Source organism: Dryas octopetala, chromosome 9 (genome assembly GCF_963921425.1).
Source record: "Dryas octopetala chromosome 9, drDryOcto1.1, whole genome shotgun sequence".
Lineage (NCBI taxonomy): Eukaryota > Viridiplantae > Streptophyta > Magnoliopsida > Rosales > Rosaceae > Dryas > Dryas octopetala.
Genome location: NC_141374.1, coordinates 10,315,160 through 10,340,801, shown reverse-complemented (window position 1 = coordinate 10,340,801; position 25,642 = coordinate 10,315,160). Strand labels below are relative to the sequence as shown.

The 25,642-nt window shown below is 37.5% G+C and overlaps 4 protein-coding genes and 2 pseudogenes across 4 annotated transcripts; 3 read left to right on the top strand and 3 right to left on the bottom strand.

The window, feature by feature from the left end:
* The first annotated feature begins 49 nt into the window (after positions 1–49).
* Positions 50–1,883, top strand: LOC147273922 (uncharacterized). Its single transcript, XM_086256548.1, has 3 exons — positions 50–380; positions 688–803; positions 1,046–1,883. Exons 1-3 carry the CDS (start codon positions 264–266, stop codon positions 1,533–1,535), a joined length of 723 nt encoding a protein of 240 aa, XP_086112674.1. The 5' UTR covers positions 50–263; the 3' UTR covers positions 1,536–1,883.
* Positions 1,884–2,072: 189 nt separating this feature from the next.
* On the bottom strand, positions 2,073–4,906 carry LOC147273921 (subtilisin-like protease 4). Its single transcript, XM_086256547.1, has one exon. The coding sequence runs from the start codon at positions 4,497–4,499 to the stop codon at positions 2,151–2,153; it is 2,349 nt and encodes a 782-aa protein (XP_086112673.1). The 5' UTR covers positions 4,500–4,906; the 3' UTR covers positions 2,073–2,150.
* Positions 4,907–6,363: 1,457 nt separating this feature from the next.
* LOC147273920 (subtilisin-like protease pseudogene) lies at positions 6,364–8,630 on the bottom strand (annotated as a pseudogene).
* Positions 8,631–11,987: 3,357 nt separating this feature from the next.
* On the bottom strand, positions 11,988–14,283 carry LOC147273919 (subtilisin-like protease 3 pseudogene; annotated as a pseudogene).
* A 5,692-nt stretch (positions 14,284–19,975) lies between these two features.
* On the top strand, positions 19,976–22,252 carry LOC147273918 (subtilisin-like protease 3). The gene has a single exon (XM_086228285.1). The coding sequence runs from the start codon at positions 19,976–19,978 to the stop codon at positions 22,250–22,252; it is 2,277 nt and encodes a 758-aa protein (XP_086084411.1).
* Positions 22,253–24,369: 2,117 nt separating this feature from the next.
* LOC147273917 (subtilisin-like protease) lies at positions 24,370–24,897 on the top strand. The gene has a single exon (XM_086228284.1). It carries the CDS (start codon positions 24,370–24,372, stop codon positions 24,895–24,897), a length of 528 nt encoding a protein of 175 aa, XP_086084410.1.
* The last annotated feature ends 745 nt before the right edge of the window (positions 24,898–25,642 follow it).

The following is a 25,642-nucleotide window of genomic DNA, read 5'->3' as shown; positions in this document are numbered from 1 at the left end:
AGAACCTAAGCCCTTCGAGGGAGGTTCAGATTACTTGAAAAGCTGAAGAAACCCAATCTGTTTGTAAACTAGGTGATACATTGCTCACATAAATAACACTTATGTTTCCTGGTCAAAAAAAGAAAAAGAAAAAAAAAAAGACTTGTGTTTTGTTTTTCCATACCCTAGTAAAATTCCAATGCTACTTGGCGGCAAATATGTAAGGAAGTAAAGGAAAGGGTTTGGTCGGAAAAAGCCAAAAGCCAAAAGCAAAGCAAAAATCGATGGAGGAGTGCTCACACGATCACAAGGTTAGCAAAGAGGAGGTGATCGCGAAGCTCAAGGACGATGGAGACTTTGACAGACTCCGCCGCAGCATCATTCAAAAGCTCAAGCACAACGTCCGTACCCATCTCTCTCTCTCTCTCTCTCTGATAATTATCTTTCTATAGCTTTTTTTTTATTCGTTTCTGTTCTTCTGAAGAAAGCAATTGCGAATGCTGGAAATTTTTAATTCAATTTAGTCTAAAACAGTTTTCCCAGTATTTAAATAATTGAGAAAATCATGTTTTCCACCGATTCATGTCAATGGGTTCCTCTTTTTTATTTAAGTTGGCCAAAGTTTTGGAATTTAGGACTGGGTTTGCGGTACATTGAAATGCTATTTGTGGGTTGTGTTTGTTTCTGAATAAAGGCAATTAATTGCAGGAAGAACTGCGTGAAAATATTATTTCTGTTGTGAAAGAATCGGCAGCGCTTAATGCTGTAGGTGCTGAGAATTTGAAACCCAGACAGCTTTCTGATGCCATTTATCATGAGGTTGGGTAAGTAAATAATTTCTCACTTTCTCAACGATTTAAATGTGACTGATGACTCTGTATCTTTATGTGATGGTGGTACCGTATAGCTTTGATGAAATATTACAAGTTTTGAGTCTCTGGGGCACTATACAGTTATAATGATTATCTCATCCCTCTTTGGTTTGATTGTTGTCGAAGTAGAATCACGGGGCATCTGATAATGCTATTTTTTTTTTTTTTTTTTTTTTCATGTTTGTAAATGCTAGGGACAAAGTAATGAGCCAGATATCTGATGGTTTGTGGGGAATAATCAGATCAAGTGATGGCATACAAAGTGAAATATCTGAAACTGTTCAATCTGTCTACAATAAATTGACTAACCCGAAAGAGAATGAAGAGGGTGAATCCTCCACTCATGTCATTCAAGTTCAAAAGGAAGCTGACACTAATGGCTTAGTCATTGGCGCAGCCAATGAAATTGATGATATGCTATCTGACCATGAGCCAAAAGAACCACCAGGATTTTCTATCTCTCTTAATCATCAGAAAAATAATAATGATGAGCTACAACTACCTCTGCCTCATGCAAAAGGAGCCGTGGCAGAACAACTGGAAAGGACACACCAGTTACAAGATAAGCTGGATCCGGATGATGTTAAGCCTGGACTGGCCCCTGGCTTTTCTACAGACATGGAGCACACGCAGGCATGTGAAAATAATGATGAGGACCCTGATGTGCCTCCTGGTTTTGGTTGATGCGTTGTCATGCAATTCAGTTTGTCCCTGTTATTATGCAACCATCAAGGATTCTTCTATGGGAACCACCTGAGGAAGCTTGTATTGAGTTCCTGCAAAGGGAATGTTTCTCTACAATTACCTTGCTAGAATGTGAAATGATTCGGGTAAGGAAACGATAGGGTTGTCCCAGTGGAAATTAAGTAATTAGATTTGTGTCAGTAATTTTTTGTTACTAAAAAAAAAAAAAGAAGATAAGTTGGATTGGTTGTGAGAAAGTGGATGGTTATTGGTTTACCCTTTGCCTTTTAGTCTCTGGCATCTGTTTTGCAACATTCTTCTCTTCTAAAACCTGTCTTTTTCATATTAATCTTTTATTGTTTATTTTCGTTTTATTATTCTTTCAACTGGGGGCATGCACCAAAGCCAAGATTTCTCTCTATCTGGTAACTTGTGTGTCAAAAGGTTCCTTGTTTTTCTTTGCTTAGATTTTGAGTCATCTCATTTAAAAGGTTTACCATGTTATTGAATAAAACATAAGGAAATGAGGAGGTACAGATATTTGATCACATACAACACCATGAACTTTTGATGACACAAGTCACCACAAACCACTATATGACATGCATCCTTTCCTCACTGAAATTTAACAGAAATCGGACTCCTAACAACATGTTTAGCAGAAGTCCATGTTAGAAATCCTTGAGTGAATTCTCCAGCTTTACCTATTGAACCAATACGGCTGAATGTCACTGAATACGACAGCTTCTGGTTCACCTTTGTGAAGTAAAGTACGCTGGGCTTGACAGTCACATAGACTCCTTTTGGTGCATTAACCTTGACTGCATAAGATGAATATGCCTCACCAACATTTGTCGCAGTTCTTGTGAATGTCTGAGATGGACCCAGCGTGACTGAAAGTGAAGGGTAGTTCAGCTGTCCTTCAGGTATGCTTGATACCTTTGAGCACTTTATTGGTCTGTGCGCGAGGATAGTGACTTCGTTATCTTTGTAGCCCAAGCCACAAAGATATGGGATATAGTCATCAGGTTGAATATCATAAACTAATCCTGGTTCAGTGGCCTTTGATGGATTGACATGGCCCGCACCAGTGGCTAAGATATCTGCAGGCTGAAGTGTTTCGTCGAGAATAAGTTTGCCTTCCAAATTTAGAAGATCAGCAGAAGTCATTATAGCAGATTTAATGGCAGCCGGTGACCAGTAAGGGTGAGAGCTCTTAAGCAAAGCTGCAATTCCACTGAGATGCGGACATGACATTGATGTTCCAGAAATTATATTGAAAGTGGATTTTGAATTTGTGCTGTTGTCAAGAGGGAATGGCCATGCAGCGAGAATGTTTACGCCTGGTCCAATAATGTCTGGTTTCAGAATACCTGGACTCGCCAGGCTGGGGCCTCTTGAAGAGAAGGAAGCAACAGCCGGAGATGATGAGTCTCCAATGACAGTTCCTTTGAATATGATTGTCGCTGTTGGTGTTTCTGTTGAATTTATGTACGCTTTGATCTTCAGTCCAGCTGCATGGTCGACATGTGCTGCGGGAAGAGCATGAGCATCAGCTGAGGTACTGGAGCCATCGGATTCTGCGTTCATGAGAATCATGGCAGCACCCCCTGCATTTTTCACTTCCTCTCCCTTAGCAATTCTTCCTATTCCCCCACCTCGCTCGCACAAAACTACCTTTCCTTTAACACTGAGATCTTTCAAGGATCCCTCAGCACAGATTGCAGACTCTGCTTTACCATTTACTCCAGCATAAATAAGGGGCAATAATGTTGAAGGGAAATCTGTTGGCTGAAAGAGAGATTCGCCATCAAATTCTAGTCCATTTCCAAGCTTTGCTGTGGCTACAATGCGTCTATCTATGGTGCTTGCTCCAACTGTTAGAATCCAAGGGGCTTCATTAGATAAAGTGCCTTTAAATGGGCCAGAATTTCCAGCTGCGCAACTTACAAATATCCCTTTTTGGATTGCAGCAAATGAACCTATTGCGTTACTGTCCTTGAAAAATGGAACTGAATCTTCACCAAGGGAGATTGAGATCACATCAACACCATCCTGCACAGCTGCTTCAAGTGCAGCTAGTATGTCAGCCTCGGGACAGGGTTCTCCGAAGCACACTTTGTATATTGCAAGGTGAGCATAAGGTGCTATCCCAACTGCTGTGCCTTTGGCATTTCCTAGCACATCAGCATTCTGCACAAACCCACCAGCAGCTGTGCTTGCTGTGTGGGTCCCATGTCCGTCTTCATCAGTTGGTGGCTCATCTTTCTCTCCCTTCAATGCCTGAGCTGCAAGATTGAAAGACCTTGCACCAATTAGTTTGTTATTACATTCTGACACGTTAAAGTCACACCTCCCTTTCCATTTAGCAGGTGGAGGTGGAATTCCTGCACCACTAAATGAAGGATGGCTGGGCAAAATTCCACCATCCAGTACTCCAATGATCACTCCCTTCCCAAAATTTGAATCTTTCCATATCCCCGTTTGTTGATGCAGCCCCAAGAAGTTGGGTGTGTGTGTAGTTTGCCGGCGGAATACTCTTTCAGGGTATGCTGCCACAAAGCCATTCATCTTTTCCATTGCTCTCACTTCCTCCTGAGTTAGTCTCGCTGCAAAACCACTGATCACTTCTTGGTACGAGTAAAGCATGCGTGACTGTTCATCTGAGCTTGCTGTGGTGGGTGGCAGAAAAGATTCGTGCCAGCTCTTCAGCTCTTCTGTTTGGGCAAAAGCTCTGCCCTCTGGTTTCCTTACATGGACAATGTAGGTTTGTAAATTGCTTTTTTCAGAACTTTTAGTGACAGTAGAAAATTCGTTATGCTGAGCAATCACATGATAGAAGCTAAGCATGAAAACAAGAGAAAGAAAAGGGATCATAGCCATGGTGAGCAAATCCCCTTCTGGATGAAGTATAAGGGGATAAAAGCTGATGCTTGTTTCTGTTATCTGTTGGGAAAGCATCATTTATAGGGGAAGGAAGCAGAGAATTGGCCGGCATTTTTCGCTTAAGTGTAGAAATGTTTCTGTTGGAGCATTATGGTTTGGCTCCCAGGTGAATTTGTTGCTATTGTAGACTTATTATCTTCTGGTCCATGGAGAATTTTATTTAGTGATTCTACTCATCCTTAAGACGGCAACATGGATACTGTGCAGGTGTTTGTTTAGATTAAGTGTAACAGTGCATCGCATGTCTTGCCAAGCTTGTTTAGTTTACTCTAGTACTGCATGTTTGACCTGTTCAAGGATGTGTCCCTATTCCCTCAAACTTTTTGTTGTAATCTGGAAGGCTTTTAGTATATATGCAGTTTATTCTCTTCTGGAAGGGAACCCGTTTACAAAGTAATAGGCTTGCATTATTAATAAATGTGTGTTATTCTAAGGAGCCATTTGTGTGATTTTCACTTTGCTCATACTTTAATGTCCTTTTCTTTTTGGTTATATTTTGGCACGAACAACAATCCAATAGGCATAGAATAGGCAATGTAGGAAGCCAATTCTTGATGAATTACTGATTTCCCTCCTCTCATCTATTGTGGACCTTGTGGTACAGGCCTGGCCAGACCTCTAGAGCTTTTTGAATATTTTGGACCGCACTGCGCCTGGCCTAATAACAACTACCTCACCTTAAAGTCAAGAGTGAGACAAGCTATTAGTATCAGGTGGACTAGATATTGTAAAGTTAAGAACTCATGTAGCACTCATAAAAAAACTCATATCATAACATAGGATACATATTGATTTTTTTTTTTTCTTATTCGCAATAGTGTTAGTATACAAAATGTCAATTAAACATGACAGATATTGGGCTTCTAACACTAAATAGTGGTAGTATACAAAATGTCAATTAAACACTGCCTGTAAGATTCATTTCACATAAATAGTTAATGTACTGATCAGGATGGATGTCATAGACTAATCCAGGATCACTTGCTTTGATGGGTTAACATGGCCAGCACCAATGGCAATGACTTTGGCTGGAAGAAGATCACTCTCTTTTAATATCGATACTAACTTATATTGCCCCTTTAGAATGGCTGGATGATATTAGTTTCTTTAGGTATTAGTAATTCTTTGGCATCTGCCCTGTTATATATATGCATTTGGTTACTGGACCAATTTAGGTTTATGCACTGTCAAAATTTGATTCTTTTTTGAACCAATTTTGTCTTCTATACAAGCATCAGAGTAGAATTCCAAGTGTCCCGTGCTACTTGTGTTAGAGTGTAAGCTAGTGATGCTTTCGGCTACTGGACTCTCGCCATCTAAAGTACACAGGCTCGCCTAGTAGCAGGACGCTTGTATTGCTTTCACACAACCTCGTTTTTAGAATATGATACAAATATGATAGTTGATTGAATCATAAGAGAAGAAAGGCTTGGGTTGTAAGTGTTCTTTATACAAAAAAAATTTCGAGTGTGGATATGATTTACCTATCACAGAAGATCGAATTTGGTAAATGCAAGTTGCCAAGTTGCTCGGGCTTTGAGTCTTGGATGGAATGTGGTTATTAGATATAAGATACTCTTTGGGTATGATCATTAATACTTGATCCACCCCTAATTAGTATTACTTATAGTTTTCAACTATTTGTAGAGCATGCAACATATATTTGTGATTCACTTCATTTGCTTTTTCCAGAGGAATAACCAGAAAAGCCTGTCTGAATAAATTTGAGCACTCCCCCCTTCACTTAATTATTCAGGCCAACATGTGTATAAATATATAAGTGCACACTGATATATCAATGTTGTGGAATACATATAGAGGTTGGTACTGAGAGTTTAAACTAGACTTTTTAAGTTGTGACTAACATGCATCTTACTTATTTTCATTTGAACATGACAGAAATTGGGCTTCTAACAGAATGCTCAGAAGAAGCCCATTTCAGAAATCCTTGAGCAAATGACTTGGCAGCAATCTTATGAGTCTTACCCTCACTTTTTCGGCTGAAAGTCACAGTGTATGTGGCTGTCTGCTTCAATCTGGTGAACACAATCTCCTCAGGCATTACTCTAATGCTTAATCCCCTCGGAGAAAAAACCTTCACACTGTATGTGGAAGCAGCCAAGCCAACATTTGTCACTGTCCTTGAAACTGTTTGTGGACTCCACCCCAATGATATAGAAAATGAAGGGTAGTTCAGTTGTGATTCAGGTATGCTTTTCACTTCTGAGCACTTCACTACTTTTCGTGTAACTACTTCTATCTCTGTCTGTGTAATTTAAACCGCATAAATAAGGAAAGTAATTGTCTGGTTTGATGTCATAAACAAGCCCTGGATCATTTGCTTTTGATGGGTTAACTTGGCCTGCTCCAGTGGCAAAGAGTTTGGCTGGAACATAATTGTAGTCAAGAATAGGGTTCCCTTCAAGATTTAGTACATCAGCAGTTGTCATCATTGCAGACTTAATGGCAGCTGGTGACCAGTCAGGGTGTGAGCTCTTGAGCAAAGCTGCTATGCCAGTTAGATGAGGGCAGGCCACTGAGGTACCTGAAGTAACATAAAATGGTACATCAATTTTTGCTATGTCTATATCAAAAAAAGGCCAGGCTGCAAGAATATTTGCTCCAGGTCCAACAATGTCCGGTTTCAAAATCCCGGGGCTTACCCTGCTTGGGCCTCTTGAAGACAAGGAAAGAATCATTGGGGTAGATGATTTTCCTGTTACAGTTCCATTATATAAGATTGCAGCAGTTGGTGTTGAGGTTGAGTTTATGTATGCTTTGATTTTCAACCCTGCAGCATAGCTCACATGCGTTGCAGGAAGAACATGCACGTCTGCGGATGTACTAAAGCCATCAAGCTCTTCACTCATGAGAATCATGGCAACCCCACCATATTTCTTCACTTCTTCCCCTCTGACAATGCCAGTTCTACCCCCACTTCCCTGGCATAATACTACCTTGCCTTTCACCATGTCACTGACATTTTGCAACGTTCCGGGATTGCAGAGTCCAGATAGTGTATAATTAACTGTGGTTGGGTGTACAAGAGGCAAAAATTTGGAATTAAAATCCATAGGCTGGTAAATGGATTCACCTTCAAATTCTTGTCCATTTCCAAGCCCTGCCATGGCTTGAATGCTTCTATCAGTGGTGCTTGCTCCAACAGTAAGTACCCATGGGGCAGCATTTCCCACTCTACCATTGAATGGACCAATATTCCCAGCCGAGGCACTCACAAAGATACCCTTTTGAATTGCCTGAAATGCACCAATTGCCATTATATCATTCACGAAAGATCGGATTGGGCCGGGGCCAAAAGAGACGCTGAGCAGATCAACACCATCCTCAATAGCTGCATCCAAGCCTGCCAGTACGTCACTTTCCGAACAACTTGTTTTGGAACATACTTTGTATATTGCCAAGTGAGCCAAAGGTGCCATAGCCCTGTCCAAGCAAATTAGCCCTTTTCACGAAATTCCCAGCAGCTATGCTTGCTGTGTAGGTGCCATGTCCATCCTCATCCTCTGGTGCAGCTGAATACCCAATTTGGAAATTTCTTGCACCTATGATTTTGTTGTTGCACGTCTTAAAATGGCACTTCCCTTTCCATTTAAGAGGTGGAGGAGGCATCCCGGCGTCACTAAACGAAGGGTGACCCGGCCATATCCCAGAGTCTAAAACTCCAATAATCACACCCTTTCCAAAATTTGATTCATTCCAAAATCCCACTTCTTGGTGCAGTCCCAAGAAACTAGGACTATGAGTTGTATGCAAAGTCATTCTTGTCTCTGGACGAACCAGCAGCACCTCGTCCTTCTCTTCCATGGCCTTCACTTGCTCTGCTGTCATTCTTGCTGCAAACCCAGTAACCACATTTCGGTACGAATGAACCAGGAGTGGATTCAGGTTCATGTTTTCAGCATCCATGGGCAAAAATGACTGGTGCCAGCTTTGTAAATCTTCAAATTCTGCAAAAGTTCTTTCATGTGGCTTTTTAAGGTGAACAATGTAGGTTCTTAAAGTACTGCTTTGCTGCTCTTTCGCCTCTCTTGGTGATACGAATTCTGTTCCCTGTGTGGAACAGATTTCTGAGAAGGAAAGGACAGTAAGAAGAATAAGAACTTGCACAAATGACAAAAGGGCACACATTTTGTTTTCTATGCTTGTAATAATTACAAGGCATTTCATTATGTTCCCCAGTTCCCCTATATATAGTAGAGAGGGGGGATGAATTCTCTTCATCAAGACTGTTTGAATGTATGGTTAAGGATCGCAGTGACAATATAATCATCTATTGCTAACTGTTTGGGAAGAGGAAACTACCCTTCTATGAAGAATATTGGTGGGTAAACTTGGTACATGCACATGCACATGCACATGCACAGAGTGACAGAATCCATATTCAATAATAATTGGTTAGAGTCTTGGACTACCTATTCAATATTCAGACAACTCTTGGATATTTGAAAGTATATCTGGCTCTTGCTAGATTTCTTTTTTGATAGCCACTTAATTTAAATGGATTGAAAAGAAAAAAATGTTCGATTCACCTTAATTCTATGTTTTATTTTTTTGAAAAAATAGCTGTTAAACAAATAGTTAATCCAATTTTTACCAAAATTATCTGTTTATTTGATAATCAATTATATAATAAAATGATTTTCGATTTAGTTGATTTTTTGTAGAGATGACATTTAAGGGACAATCTAAAAAATGCAGAGTTTTGATCATGAGACTAGATTGTGGAATAAAAATAATAAGAGAGAAGATCAAAAGAAAAGGTAAAAATGAGGAAGTAGCTAACATATCTCTGACTATAATAAGTGAAAGGCTAAATGAAATCATCTTAATAGACAGACCATTAAAATATTAAACTACTCAAAGTTGTTTCACCTTGTTTCTCAAATGCCAAGGGACATTACATACTAGTTATCAAATAATATTCAACCCAAAAGCCACAATATTTTGCCATGGAGCACACGGCTTAGCCAAAAGTCATCATTCTTGAAGCTACTCTTCAGTTGAATTTTTGATTTATAGGTTCTTAGCAACAGTCAAAAAGTAATTTGGTTTAAAACTTTAAAGAGACAAGACTGGATTGTTGTTGGCGCACAAGACTTCCAATGTGCCCAAGAGACAAGACCATGTTCTGTTATGTACTTCTGTGCTATGTAAGCCATCCATAGATACTTAAGAGGTGTCAATCTTTGACACAACTGATAACATCATTCTAACTCCACCCGAAGTTAGTGGGTTTAAATTGATCATTTCTTAATACAAACAAGAATATAACATGACATGTTAAACATTAATAATAAATTGATTGGATTAGTATCAAACATGTGTAACGTGATAATCACGTTTAAGTACTAATATTATATGAAAAAAATGAGTAGTCTTTCACATGATTTAATATGTATTGTATGAGTCTATGTACTATAGAGTTATTTTTTATGATTTTGTTAGTATTATGATTAAATTTTATTTTATAAGTGATAGCTTTGATTTAAAAATAAGGGAAATTATGTTTAAGTTTTTAGATCATAAGGTATATGAGCAACTCGAACACGACATGATTATAAACAGTTATGGTTGTGTCATTCGACATAATTAATTAAACAAATCAGGTTAAATTTAGAGATTTCAAAACTCTAACTTTGACATTGGAATTTCTTTAACGAGTACCAAAGCGGTGCTACCTTAAGGTTGAGATTTCTAATAATCTAACAGATTAAACTTGACATTTCAGGAAATAATTTGCCTATCCTCGTTATTGGGAATGTGACATCACATAGAAATAGAGTGAGTGAGAGAAAGAGAGAAAGAAAGAAAGAGAGAATTAGAGATTGAGTGAGAGAGAGGTGATGCCACACATCCCTAATAATGAGGATAGGCAAGTCTCTCTCGACATTTCATTCTCTTGTGGAAATTGGCTCCCACACAACAGTTTAATCAAAAAATAAACTGAGGGCATTTCCAAAGACTCCAATAGACTGTTATAAGTCTTTTGGAGCTCAATTGCTGAGCCACGTTAGACAAGGCTGCTCCAACAGAATCGTTATACTTGATCGTCAAATTTGGGACTCATTTTCGCTAGGCTGTTTAATTTGTCGAGCAAGTCACACTTGTCAAACTATTTTATGCTTTTAAAAAATTACACACTGCTGTGCATTCAATGAAGATAAAAGCCAAATAAAATCTGGGGCAAAGAGAAAAAAATAAATTAATAAAAATTGAAGAGTTTGTTGGAGTAAACGTTTTTAAATTAGTAAATTTGACTCTTCAATACGTAAGAGTATCTCCAACAGCTTAGCTATCTCCTCCTTCCTAGCTATATTAGTTTATTTCCTCTCAAAATTATATTCTAGCTAAATTTGTGCAAAAAAAAAAAAGTTAAAAATCTATTTTAGCTAACTAAGCTTACTTATATTCTAGCTAAATTTGTGCAAAAAAAGTTAAAAATCTATTTTAGCTAACTACTTTTAAAATTCTCTATTTTAACTAACATTGATAGCTAATCTGTTGGAGAATGATTTTGGGAGAAAATAAGCTAATATAGCTAGAGAAGAGAAGATAGCTAAGTTGTTGGAGATGCTCTTAGCTAATTTAGGATTTGCTTTTTAATTAGCTAATTTTGGGTGAGAGGAAAGAGAAAATAGTTATAACCAAAGCAACCCAAATTTTGAAATTCTTTGAATGCAACAGTACAAATTTACCTCTCATTAGTCATAATATTAAATTTGAAGAAATAATCAAATATCAATGTTAGCTAAAATAGAGAACATTGTTGGGGTAAAATTTTAAAATTAGTTAGCTAAAATAGATTTCTAACTTTTTTTTGCACAAATTTAAGTAGAATATAGATAAACTTGTTGGAGTTACTCTAAGTCACCAAAATATAATTTGAAGAGTGAAATTTGCTTCTTCTCTCGCAGATGCTCTAAAGCAAAAAAGGACATATCACACATGGACTGAATTGTTTTCAGGGCCATGCATCAGGGCAACTTGGCTCGACTGCTCTAGTATGGGCATTTAAGGATGATTGCAGACTTGATTTAGCGCCTATAAATTTGTATTTAGGGCTACACAATGCCCAAATTTGCAGTTAATTACAATGTAAAGCTGTGGTTAATGTCATTCATCCACAAAGTAAAAGACAAAGTACTGTGGTTAATTCCATTAGTATGTTATTATTAGTGCTTCACTTCAACTGATCATAAAACCACAAACAATCTTGTTTTCTTTTCACTTCTTTTGTAAATTTCAATTATTGTTGAAACAATTATGAAAGAGATGGTTGACCTCACAATCACAATGCTACACACGCAATGAGACATTGGTACAAATGAGGGCTTGCAAGTTGCAACTTAAAAAAAATCAAATCCTCCAGGACTTCAATGACACCACAGGACAGGAGGAGTAGCACTTATTTTGGGCTAATTATTTCCATTCATTATTCTCTGCTAGCTTGTGATCATAACCTCTCTACTGGGTCCAATTTTAACTTCACACAGTGTTAAAGATCACAGAGATTGGGCTTGTAACAGAATGCTGATCAGAAACCCATTTCAAATATCCCTGAGAAAATGGCACACCATCCTTCCCAGCACCATCTTGTGCTATAAACTCCACATGGAAACTAATCTCCTGGTTAATCTCTGTGAATGTAAGCACTGAAGGATTCACACTCATGCCCATTTTATGTGGCACAAGAAGATCCAAGCTGTAAGTTGAATCGGCTGGCCCAACATTCTTCACTGTCCTTGTGTAATACTGAGACTCAGCAGAGGCATCTATTATAATAGCAAATGAAGGGTAGTTTAGCTGTGCTTCTGGTATGACTCCCACTTCAGCACACTTCACTGCTTGTTGGGTGATCACCTGTATCTCTTTTTCTGTGTAATTCAAACCACACAAGTAAGGGAAGTAATCCTTTGGTGTTGTGTCGTAGATGAGGCCGGGGTCATTTGCTTTTGAAGGGTTAACATGGCCTGCACCAGTGGTAAAGATGTCTGCCGCTAAACGTGTTTGATCAACAATGGGCTTGACTCCGAGGTTTAGTACTTCGGCGGTTGTCACAATTGCAGACTTAATGGCAGCTGGTGACCAGTCAGGGTGTGAGCTCTTGATCAAGGCTGCAATGCCACTAAGGGGAAGACATTGAGGTACCCGAAACCATGTTGAATGTTGCCTTAGAAGCCGTGGCATTGTCCACGGAAACAGGCCAGGCAGCTAGGATGCTAACCCCTGGTCCAATGATGTCAGGTTTCAAAATCCCGGGGCTCGTAAAACTTGGTCCTCTTGATGAAAAGGAAGTGACTTGGGGAGCAATTTTACTGCCGATGACAGTTCCTTTGAACAAGATTGTGGCTGTAGGTGTTGAGGTTGAGTTTATGTAGGCTTTGATTTGGGACCCTGCAGCATAACTCACATGTGTTGCTGGCAGCACATGAGCATCTGCTAGGGTGCTAAAGCCATCCTTCGCTTCATTCATGAGAATCATTGCGGCACCACCAGCTCTTTTCACTTCTTCCCCTTTGGCAATTCTTGCAATTCCTCCACCTCTCTCACACAACACTACTTTCCCTTCAACATTTTGAAGTGACCCTGCATCACACAAAGCCGATGATATGTTGCTAACTGCCCCTGCATAAACAAGAGGCAACAATGTTGGGCTAAAATCTGTTGGCTGGAACAAAGATTCGCCGTCAAGTTCTCCCCCATTTCCAAGCTTCGTGGTTGCTCTTATGCTTCTGTCAATAGTACTTGCCCCAACAGTGAGAATCCACGGGGCCTCGTTCGATAAAGAACCATAGAAAAGACCAGAATTTCCAGCAGAACAACTGACAAAAATTCCCTTTTGGACTGCTCCGAATGCGCCGACTGCAATCCCATCATCATAGAAAGGAACTGGTGGACCCCCAAGTGAGAGTGAGAGCACATCCACACCATCATCAACAGCAGCATCAAGAGCAGCCAAAATGTCACCTTCAGCACACCCCACCTCAGAGCACACCTTGTAAATTGTCAAGTGAGCATAAGGTGCCATGCCGGAACCTGTGCCATTGGCCATCCCGTACACATTGGCTCCCTTCACAAAGTTCCCTCCGGCCGTGCTGGACGTGTGGGTCCCATGCCCTTCGTTGTCAAAAGGAGGACTTCCTTCAGGTTGGCCCCTGCCCACGCCTTGGAAATTTTTGGCCCCAATAAGCTTGTTGTTGCAAACTGTCCCATTGAACTCACACTTACCTTTCCATTTAGCCGGGGGCGGAGGCACTCCTTCGTCACTAAACGAAGGATGATCCGGGGATATCCCGGTATCCAAAACTCCAATGATGACACCTTCACCATAGTTTGCTCCTTTCCAAAGTCCCAATCCTTGGTGCAACCCCAAGAAATTAGGACTATGAGTTGTGTGCAGAGGTAGAATCCTCTCTGGATGAGCAGACACAAACCCCTCTTTCTTTTCCATCGCTTTTAGTCCCTCCGGTGTCAGCCTTGCTGCAAACCCGGTGGCCACATTGCGGTATGTATGCACCATTTGTGGCCTCAGCTGGTTTGAGTTTGTAAAAGTTTCGGGCAAAAATGACTCGTACCAACTCCCTAAATCTTGAGATTGTGAGAAAAATTTCCGGACGGGCTTTTTAACCCAAACAATGTAAGTTTGCATGCTGTTTTTTGCCTCATGTGTCTCACTCACAGCTACTGATTCCATAGCTGCCACTCCTTCATCAGCAACTGCTAGTGAGGAACAAAACATGACAATTAAGCCAAGCAAAACTAGACACTTTTTGGTTTCCATGTTTAATTTGATTTAAGGAGAACTTGCCTTGGTGTAAGTCTACCATTTGGAACTATATATAGAAGATAGGTTGCAAGAACATGGAACAATGCCGGCATTTCTTGTAGTGATGGTGATGAATATAGAAGGTTGACAAAAGCATGGTGGTGAGCATAAGAGTATAAGAAATAGGGGGAGTTTTGGGGCTGTTTGGTATCCTATTCAAAAACCAATTTTTTTTTTTTTTCAAAAAAAAAAAAAAATTTTAGTCAAGAAAACATGTTTGGTATATCATTTTCAAAAATATGCCTCTTTTTAAAAACGATAGAACATCATTTTTCTCAATTTTTTTACACTTTTTTTCCCTTAGCTGCTTTCATTCTTAAAATTTTTATAAAAATACCAAACCAATTTTTAAATTTAAAAAATCAATTTTGAAAACTCACATTTAAAAATAGTTATTCTTTGTCCCTTTTTCTCTATCCTCTGTGCCTTCAATGAAGTTTATTTTGACCCAAAAGAAACTCACGAGAAAAATCAGATTTCCTCCTTTAAATGAAATGAGTTCAACAATAATTTTCTAAATTGCAGATGAAGTGAGAGATGATGCAATGGTTTCAAGGTTGTTAAAATTTGGGCTGCACTTTTAAAGAGATAAACATATTAGATTTTCTAACCTTTCTTTAATGATTTTGGTTTTGTAAAATTTTAAAATAGTCTTTGTTTATGTGGCAAGTGAATTATCACCAATATTTAATACAGTAGTGCTAGATATACCATATTTTTATACCATAATTTCATACCACCTTATGTGGCAACTTACATGGCATTCATACATTGGATACTAAAAAATAAAAAGAAAAACCCAAAAAGAAAAAGAAAAACTTTGTCCAATAAAACAATAAAAATATTTTAATGAGTTAATTGGAACAATAGTACGTCTTTCAATTTTTCCTTAATTTCCACTTTAGTCCTCCAACTTGTTTTTTAAAAGTCCTTCAACTTTTCCAGTTTTCCTACTTTAGTCTATTTCGTTAAAATTTCTGTTAAAATTGGTCATGTGCCTCTTACATGACCACTTTTTTAAGGACAAAAACGTCAATCTACTAAAAAACAGAAAAATAATGATAGTTTAAATTAATATTTTAATGTAGATGTACATTTTTATGCTTAAAAAATAGGTCATGTGAGAGGTATGTGACCAATTTTAACATAAATCTTAACGCAATAGACGAAATGGATTAAAGTGAGAAACTTAGAATAGTTTATGGACCTCTCCGTTCAAAAAATGAGTTAGAGAACTAAAGTGAGAATTGATAAAAAGTTGAAAAACTATTACTTCAATTAATTCTAATTTAATTGATATAAAATTTCATGTCACTATGGCATAAAGATTAATTGTGCCCCACTAAGGCACCCTAGCATCATCCTAATCATGATCTATTGAGTAATAAAAGAGAATGTTTACTTACCATATAAAAAAAAGTTAACGAAAGGTAAGGGAATGTCTCATTACAGAGGAGGATTCTCTCATTTGCATCTCTCTTTCTTCTTTCCTTAATTTACAGAGGATTCTAGCACTATTGAATTTATAATTCAAATCTCATCCACTTTAATCCTTCATCTCTTTTTTTTTTTTTTTTTGGTAAGATGGGGCCAAAGCCCATAAACAAATATCACTAAAGTAATTCTAAAAAATCCCTTTCTCTAAACCTCGCTCACAAATAACTTTTTTACAAGTTTACCTTCTCTTTCGCTACCATATTAGATTTTCACAATTGCTTGGTAAACAATTGACAAACAAAAATGATCCATACCTTTGACAAAAACAAAATCTTAGAAAACATAGCACCAAAGGAATGTACTGGCCTACACTTTATTCACTAATGGGGTTGCATGCGGTTCAAGTGCAATTTTATATTAAAATAGCACCAAGTGAAATCCAACTATTACTTTTGAGTTTAACTCAAAAGTTAATTGCAATAATCTATTTAAAATGTTGATATTTAGCAAATCCTCTTAAATGTTATAATGTATAGATTTAATTATTTCAAAAATTAAACTATTGTAAATATTTTAATTAGATAATTAAAATAAGATTAATATTGAATATATTTTAATATCATTATTTGCATTATTTAATTTATAAAAATAGTAAATTTTATTAATTAAAAGTACAACAACAATAAAAATAGAGTAATGCCAAACATAGATTACAGAGTAGAGTAACTAGCAATTGAATACAAAATAATAAACGGGTCTTTTGGCCAGACAATTTAGATCAAATTGATAAAAGACCATTATTAGATAATTACAAATAAGTCAATAAAATATTTCAAAAGTACAAAAAGGTCAATACCAAATTTTTTATCTCATTTTAGTCAATCGTATAATTTCATAAATTACGTTTTAATCAAAGCTCTGCAGGCTCCAGCCCATTACTGGTTTTTCTTGCCCAAATTTCTTGTAGTGATATTAGGCAACAAGGATTTCCTTGCCCAAATTTCTTGTAGTGATATTAGGCAACAATAGAGTTGTTGTCTATAAATAGAATAGGCAATGACGATACTGTTGCATAATGTAATAGGAAATGAGGCCATCGTTGCTCAATCCTTAGAAAAATTATATTTTCGAGTCACAATAGGCAACGATAAAGTCGTTGCCAATTTCGCAACGACTGCCGAAATCGTTGCCTATAATTATAGGTAGGGGTCCTAGGGCAACGACTCTAGCAATGGTAAAAAGTCGTTGCCTATTTGTTTAGGCAAGGAATTTTTAGCTTTAGAAAACAACTTTCAATCGTTGCCAAATTCCTCTTTTCTTGTAGTGATACCACTTTGAGCTAGCTAACTCAGGGAGTTGATCTTACTACTAATTTGAGTTGCTCAATCTAATGGATCATTCTTCAGGTTCATTGTAATTAGCAATAATGATAAATAAACCAAAGTTTGGGTTGGCATGTCGCATGCCCAAACTAAGTAATTAATCAAGTATTATGACAAATGGTCTATCGCCAAAAGAGGTCTTTGGCCGTTTTGTAGCGAGTACCAAGTCCTATATATTCCAAAACTCTCTCATTTTTATACTCCTATTTCCAGCCCCATTTGGGAACCTGTTAACCAAGTCACAGCAAACCCATGCACCTTCAGACCTCGCTATCATGACCCTGCATGCAAGAAATGCAGGCCAATGTTCTGTTCCTCCAAACCCCATATTCAACTATATATATGTGCCTACAGAGTAGAGTAACTAGCAATTGTATACATAAACGGGTCCTTTGGCCAGACAATTTAGATCAAATTGATAAAAGACCATTATTAGATAATTACAATAAGTCAATAAAATATTTCAAAAGTACAAAAAGGTCAATACCAAATCTTTTATCTCATTTTAGTCAATCGTATAATTTCATAAATTACGTTTTAATCAATAGCTCTGCAGGCTCTAGCCCATTATTGGTTTTTCTTTGAATTCGTTTTACCTTTTTGCCCAAGCCCTTTGTTTTTATTTTAATAATTATGTTTTAGTCAATAGTCATGCTAATGGTAGTGGCTGTAATTTCTAGTATTTGTTATGTCTTCTTTTGTATAGTGCATAATTTCATGGGTTAAATACAAAAATGGTCCACGAACTTTACAGTGAATCTCAATTTGGTCCACTATCTATAAAAAGTGTCAATTTGGTCCACGAACTTTGTAAGTTGTATCAAAGCAGTACAAACGTTAACTTCCATCGAAAAATTTAACGAAAACTGGTCATGTGCACAGCAAGTGACCACATTTTCAGAGACATTTTCGTCCGTTCATCACATTTTCATGTGACCAATTTCGTTAATTTTCTAATAAAAGTTAGCGTTTGTGCTGCTTTGGTACAACTTGGAAAGTTTGTGGACCAAATTGACACTTTTTATAGTTAGTGGATTAAATTGAGACTCATTATAAAGTTTGTGGACCTTTTTTGTATTTAACCCTAATTTCATTTAATTCATTTTTGTCAATAGTGACTATTTTGGAATTTAGGAAATGTTCATTAATCTATTTGTAATTTTGAAATATTTTATTGATTTTTTGGTAAATAGTCCATATTAATATTAGTCCAATGGATAATGAGCTAAGGGCGTTTTAAAAAAAAAAAAAAAAAGAAGAAGATAAAGATAAAGAGCTAAGGGATACATGGATAATGCGCCAAGCTCCCCAGCATGCTTTGTAGCTTCGAACCGATGATTGGTCTGTTTTTGTAGAACTCAAACAGTTCAATTCATGAGAAGTTTGAAAAATTAACATATTTTTATTTCTATTAAAGAATTTTAATTCTTTTTAAAATTTTGATCATCGACTAGTACTCAAGCTCTCCTTAAGAAGTGCTCGAACCCCTCCTTGACTCCTTGAGCAGTGCTCGAACCCTATTGAGTAGTGTTCGAGAGAAGCTTGACCACTACTTGAAGGTAAAATTTCTACAAATTTTAAAAATTTGAATTATATTTCTAAATTTCTCTCAGTTCATTTAAAAGTTGAATGCACTGGGGTATCAACTTTTACAAAAAGTTGGAAAATAAGCAATTGAACTCCATCATTGGGATGGCTCTAAAGAGAAGGAATGTTCACATGCCCGCAGCTTTTTTTACCAAAAAAATATATATATATGCAGAGCTTTACAACATTTTTAAATTTTGTAATATCAAACAGCTTGTTAATACTTAATCATGTAATTAGTTTACACATAAAAAATTCCAGCTAGCCACTAGCTGTTATCTGCACTCTAGAACAAACAAATTATTTGTTCAATATAATCGTGTAGCGCACTAGCTAGCTATTCCCTTCATTATTAATTCGTTCAAGCAATATGTCGTTTATTTTTGGTAAATACTATTAAATACCTTCAACAATCTAAGAATCATCTTGTAAAGGTGACCCTTAACCCTATAAGCGCCCCTGTTTTTTATATTATCTGATTGTTTAATTTCTTTGCTAATCTAGTTTTAGCAAAAATGGCTAACTTGACAAATTTGATTTACTATGGAAGAAAGTGTAATTTTAATACAAGGCCAATGTGATATATGAAATTAAGCAAAAGTCGTTCTAGACAAAACTTACTTATAAAGAGTTTCTGGATAGGCTATTGTGTTTTAGAGTAGATCAAAATGAATAAGGACTTTCAATACCACTTATAATGATTCATTGTACATACAGATTCTGGTGTTAACTCGATGAAGAGTTGTTATATAGAGTTCTACATGATACCACTTTGAGCTAGCCAACTCAGGGAGTTGATCTTACTCCTAATTTGAGTTGCTCAATCTAATGCATGGATCATTCTTCAGGTTCATTGTAATTAGCAAGAATGATAAATAAACCAAAGTTTGGGTTGGCATGCCGCATGCCCAAACTAAGTAATTAATCAAGTATTATGACAAATGGTCTATCGCCAAAAAAGATCTTTGGCCGTTTTGTAGCGAGTACCAAGTCCTATATATTCCAAAACTCTCTCATTTTTATACTCCTATTTCCAGCCCCATTTGGGAACCTGTTAACCAAGTCACAACAAGCCCACCTTCAGACCTCACTATCATGACCCTGCATGCAAGAATTGCAGGCCAATGTTCTGTTCCTCCAAACCCCATATTCAACTATATATATGTGCCTCAAATGGTTTACCTAACACAAACCACTTGCAAACTTTCAAGTGTACGTACTTCATCTTAATCAAATCAAAGATGGAGAACAAAAAGTGTCTAGTCTTGCAGGTTATATACCTTGCAGGCTTAATTTTCATGTTAGATTTGTCACTAGCAGTTGCTAATCAGAAGGAGCAAAGCACCATGCAAACTTACATTGTTTGGGTCAAAAAGCCTGTCCAGAAATTTTTTGCAGAGTCCCAAGATTTAGAGAGTTGGTATGAGTCATTCTTGCCTGAAATTTTTGCAGGCTCAAACCAGCTGAAGCCACAAATGGTTCACATGTACCGCAATGTGGCTACTGGGTTTGCAGCAAGGCTGACTCCGGAGGGACTAAAAGCAATGGAAAAGAAACAAGGGTTTGTGTCTGCTCGTCCAGAGAGGATTCTACCTTTGCACACAACTCACAGTCCTAACTTCTTGGGGTTGCACCAAGGATTGGGAGCTTGGAAAGGAGCAAACTATGGTGAAGGTGTCATCATTGGAGTCTTGGATACCGGGATATCCCCGAATCATCCCTCGTTTAGCGACGAAGGAGTGCCCCCGCCCCCGGCTAAATGGAAAGGTAAGTGTGAGTTCAATGGGACAGTTTGCAACAACAAGCTTATTGGGGCCAAAAATGTCCAAGGCGTGGGCAGGGGCCAACCTGAAGGAAGTCCTCCTTTTGACAACGAAGGGCATGGGACCCACACGTCCAGCACGGCCGGAGGGAACTTTGTGAAGGGAGCCAATGTGTACGGGATGGCAAATGGCACAGCTTCCGGCATGGCACCTTATGCTCACTTGGCAATTTACAAGGTGTGCTCTGAGGTGGAGTGTACTGAAGGTGACATTTTGGCTGGTATTGATGCTGCTGTTGAGGATGGTGTGGATGTGCTCTCACTCTCACTTGGGGGTCCACCATTTCCTTTCTATGATGATGGGATTGCAGTTGGGGCATTCGGAGCAATCCAAAAGGGAATTTTTGTCAGCTGCTCGGCTGGAAATTCTGGTCCTTTCTATGGTTTTTTATCGAACGAGGCCCCGTGGATTCTCACTGTTGGGGCAAGTACTATTGACAAAAGCATAAGAGCAACCGCGAAGCTTGGAAATGATGAAGAATATGATGGCGAATCTTTGTTCCAGCCCCAAGGATTGCCACAGTCAATACCTCTTGTATACGCCGGCGCAATTAACAACCAATCATCACCATTTTGTGGGGAGGGCCAACTCAGCAACGTTGAAGGGAAGATAGTGTTGTGTGAGAGAGGTGGAGGAATTGCAAGAATTGCCAAAGGGGAAGAAGTGAAAAGAGCTGGTGGTGCTGCAATGATTCTCATGAATGAAGCGATGAATGGCTTTAGCACCTCAGCAGATGCTCATGTGCTGCCAGCAACACATGTGAGTTATGCTGCAGGGTTGAAAATCAAAGCCTACATAAACTCAACCTCAACTCCCACGGCCACAATCTTGTTCAAAGGCACGGTCATTGGAGACCTTCTTGCTCCCCAAGTTGCTTCCTTTTCATCAAGGGGACCAAGTTTTACGAGCCCCGGGATTTTGAAACCTGACATCATTGGACCAGGGGTTAGCATCCTAGCTGCCTGGCCTGTTTCTGTGGACAATGCCTCAGTCACTTCCAAGGCAACATTTAACGTGATATCAGGTACCTCAATGTCATGCCCCCACTTGAGTGGCATTGTAGCTTTGATCAAAAGCTCACACCCCGAATGGTCCCCCGCCGCCATTAAGTCCGCCATCATGACAACCGCCGACGTTTCAAACCTCGGCGGCATCCCCATTGTTGATGAAACACATAACCCTGCAGACCTTTTTGCCACTGGGGCAGGCCATGTCAACCCATCAAAAGCAACAGACCCGGGCCTCGTCTACGACATAAAGCCTGAGGATTACTTCCCTTACTTGTGTGGTTTGAATTACACAGGCAGACAGATACAGGTGATCACCCAGAAAACAGTCAACTGCTCTGAAGTTGGAGTCATACCTGAAGCTCAGCTAAACTACCCTTCATTTTCTATTATATTTGAGGACCCTTCTGCGGCTGAGTCTCAGCATTACTCAAGGACAGTGAAGAATGTTGGCCCAACTAACTCAACTTACAACTTGGATCTTCTTGTGCCACATAAAATGGGCATGAGTGTGAATCCTTCAGTGCTTACATTCACCGAGGTTGGCCAGGAGATTACTTTCCAAGTGGAGTTTATTGCACAAGATGGTGCTGGCAAGGATGATGTGTCAATTGTCAAGGGATATTTGAGATGGGTTTCTGATCATCATTCTGTTTCAAGCCCAATCTCTGTGATCTTTGGGTTTTGAGGGAGATTCTGACTTGGCCCAGTACAAGCCCATAGAAGCCCGCTTTGTATTCCAAATTTGATACATTTGAATCATTTCTATCCACTTTATACTCTAAAAGCCAGTTTGGTATTAAATAATCACTTTCAAATGTACTCTGAGAATAATTAGGTATGAAATAAAACAGTAAATATTTAGTAATTTGTATTTTTAAAAGTGCTGTTGATATAAAAAACTGTTTATGAGTGTTTAGTAAATTTTAGTATTAAAGTCCTGTGATTGTGCATAACGACTAAAATAGATATAGCACTGAAATTCGTATGTCTCACATCTGCAATTTCAAGTTAATTAAACAAGTCTATTGAAAACAAATTTGAAAAAACATGAAGAAGCCTTAGAGAAAATAAATAAATATTGAGAGAATCCTCATGTTTCAAAGTCCAGTAAGAAAATCTATATGTTTAAAGAAAATACAAAGGCGAGGTTTTTGAGATCAGGAATGGAAGCCAAAGTATTGGGCGATTCCATGAGCACAAATAATGAAAATCCAAAGAGCTCTGATAATCATCTTCTTGCAATTTTAGTTGTTCTTGGAAATGGCCAATTTGATAGATAGCTTGCCATTTGGGGTGGCGTTTCCAGAAATTTGGCAACTAAATACCTGCGACTACTTCGACTTCCACCACCTTGAGTTCGACAGCAAGGAGGGATGGCCGGAAGGGAAGGGGGTTGGACTTGGGTGGGTGGAGTAGTGGAGGTGCAAAAATGAAAGGAGATATCATGTAAAAGGAGGACAATGGGCTGCCTGTCATTACACAAATTAAATGAGGGGTATTCTTGGTATTTAAAATATTCATTAAACATCTCCACATGATTATTTTGACAGCAAATTCTGAAAACAGCTCCTTTGCTGCTTCTCAAATTCGCTGTAAGAGGCGCGTTGCTTTTGAAAAAAGTTGATGTCAAGTTTTTCAATTTTTACTAAACAACTTTAAAAGTAAAAATCTCAAAATAAGCGCTTAAAAGGCTACAAACAGCAACCCCAAACCCCCAAACGGGGCCTAACTCTCTAATAAGTCAGAACAGTCAATCCAGAAGCTTCTCATAAGTAATTTTGTTTGAAGCAACTGTTCTTTTCATATTACACCACATGTACTTTTGTCAAACAGTTTAGTACATTATGTTACATGCTTTTAATCTAGAGTATACTTTTTTGTTTTTTCAACTTTTAATCTAGAGTATACATTCAAACAAAATACCCATAATTTATTTAAATGATTCAAATTAGCATTATCATAATATAACATAACATAATATGTTATAGACAATAAAACACTCGTATGCTTCTTCTATCTCAACTTGTAAAGTTAGATCTTATACAAAACTTGCTCAAAACCAACATATGGTCAATGCTCTTCTAGATTTTCATAAACTAAAGTGAAAAACTAATTTAGTCTTAGTAGTATTTTTCTATCCAATCATAAAAGAAATATTAAATTCGAATGTCCCACATCAATTAAAAGAAGTAAAAAAAAAAATAATAATATTTGTGTTTTTGTGATTCTAAAGACAAGAAGAGTGTTCTTATTGTCCATTTACTCTTTGTTTATTTAATTTTCTAATTATAAATTGTTCTTTTAAAAAATTATAAAAAATTAGGATTAAATACCAAATCATAATAATGTTTTTAGAATAGCATGAAAACTATATAATATTTCAATTGTACTACCAAATTTAAATGTAGTGGTTTAAATTAGGTCACAAACATGTTGGTCCCTTTGTTTTGGACCTTTCCATTTGACATTTTTGTTCTTGAGGATATTATATTGTTTTGGAAGTTGGCTAATGTAATTTAAATGTACTTGTAAGTATAAAATTTCCGGACGGGCTTTTTAACCCAAACAATGTAAGTTTACATGCTGTTTTTTGCCACATGTGTCTCGCTCACAGCTACTGATTCCATAGCTGCCACTCCTTCATCAGCAACTGCTAGTGAGGAACAAAACATGACAATTAAGCCAAACAAAATTAGACACTTTTTGGTTTCCATGTTTAATTTGATTTAAGGAGAACTTGGCTTGGTGTAAGTCTACCATTTGGAACTATATATAGAAGATAGGTTGCAAGAACATGGAACAATGCCGGCAACATTTAACGTGATTTCAGGTACCTCAATGTCATGCCCCCACTTGAGTGGCATTGCAGCTTTGATCAAAAGCTCACACCCCGATTGGTCCCCCGCCGCCATTAAGTCCGCCATCATGACAACCGCCGACGTTTCAAACCTCGGCAGCAGCCCCATTGTTGATGAAACACTTAACCCTGCAGACCTCTTTGCCACTGGGGCAGGCCATGTCAACCCATCAAAAGTATCCGACCCGGGCCTCGTCTACGACATAAAGCCCGAGGATTATTTCCCTTACTTGTGTGGTTTGAATTACACAGACAGCGAGATACAGGTGATCACCCAACAAACAGTCAAGTGCTCTGAAGTTGGAGTCATACCTAAAGCTCAGCTAAACTACCCTTCATTTTCTATTACATTTGAGGACCCTTCTGCGGCTGAGTCTCAGCATTACTCAAGGACAGTGAAGAATGTTGGCCCAGCTAACTCAACTTACAACTTGGATCTTCTTGTGCCACATAAAATGGGCATGAGTGTTTAGTCTTAGTAAAGTGAAAAACTAAAGTGAAAAACTAATTTAGTCTTAGTAGTATTTTTCTATCCAATGATAAAATAAATATTAAATTCGAATGTCCCACATCAATTAAAAGAAGTAAAAAAAAAAATAATAATATTTGTGTTTTTGTGATTCTAAAGACAAGAAGAGTGTTCTTATTGTCCATTTACTCTTTGTTTATTTAATTTTCTAATTATAAACTGTTCTTTTTTAAAATTATTGAAAATTATGATTAAATACCAAATCATAATAATTTTTTTAGAATAGTATGAAGATTATATAATATTTCAATTGTACTACCAAATTTAAATGTAGTGTTTTAGATTAAGGCTCCGTTTGTCTATTGTTAGTTATATTTTATATTATGATGATTAATTATGATATTTTATTTATACGATTAAAATTATAATATACCTAAAAAATATTAGGCATACTTATTTAATAATGTTGTTCTTAGAAAAATTAATGTTAATAAAAATTTGTAGTCAAAAATTTCAAAAACAAGTAAAAAAACATTTTATTTTTACCAAACAAATAAGTGAAATGCACTTTCAGCATTATGTCCATTTTAGTAATTATACACAGTCACAGCATTTTTATATTAACATTTACCAAACACTTTGATGCTGTTTTTTGCACTCACAGCACTTTTGAAAACATAGTTTACCAAACACTCAACTACTTTACTTTACTGCTCACTTTACTTCACAGCTGTTTTTTCTCACAGCAA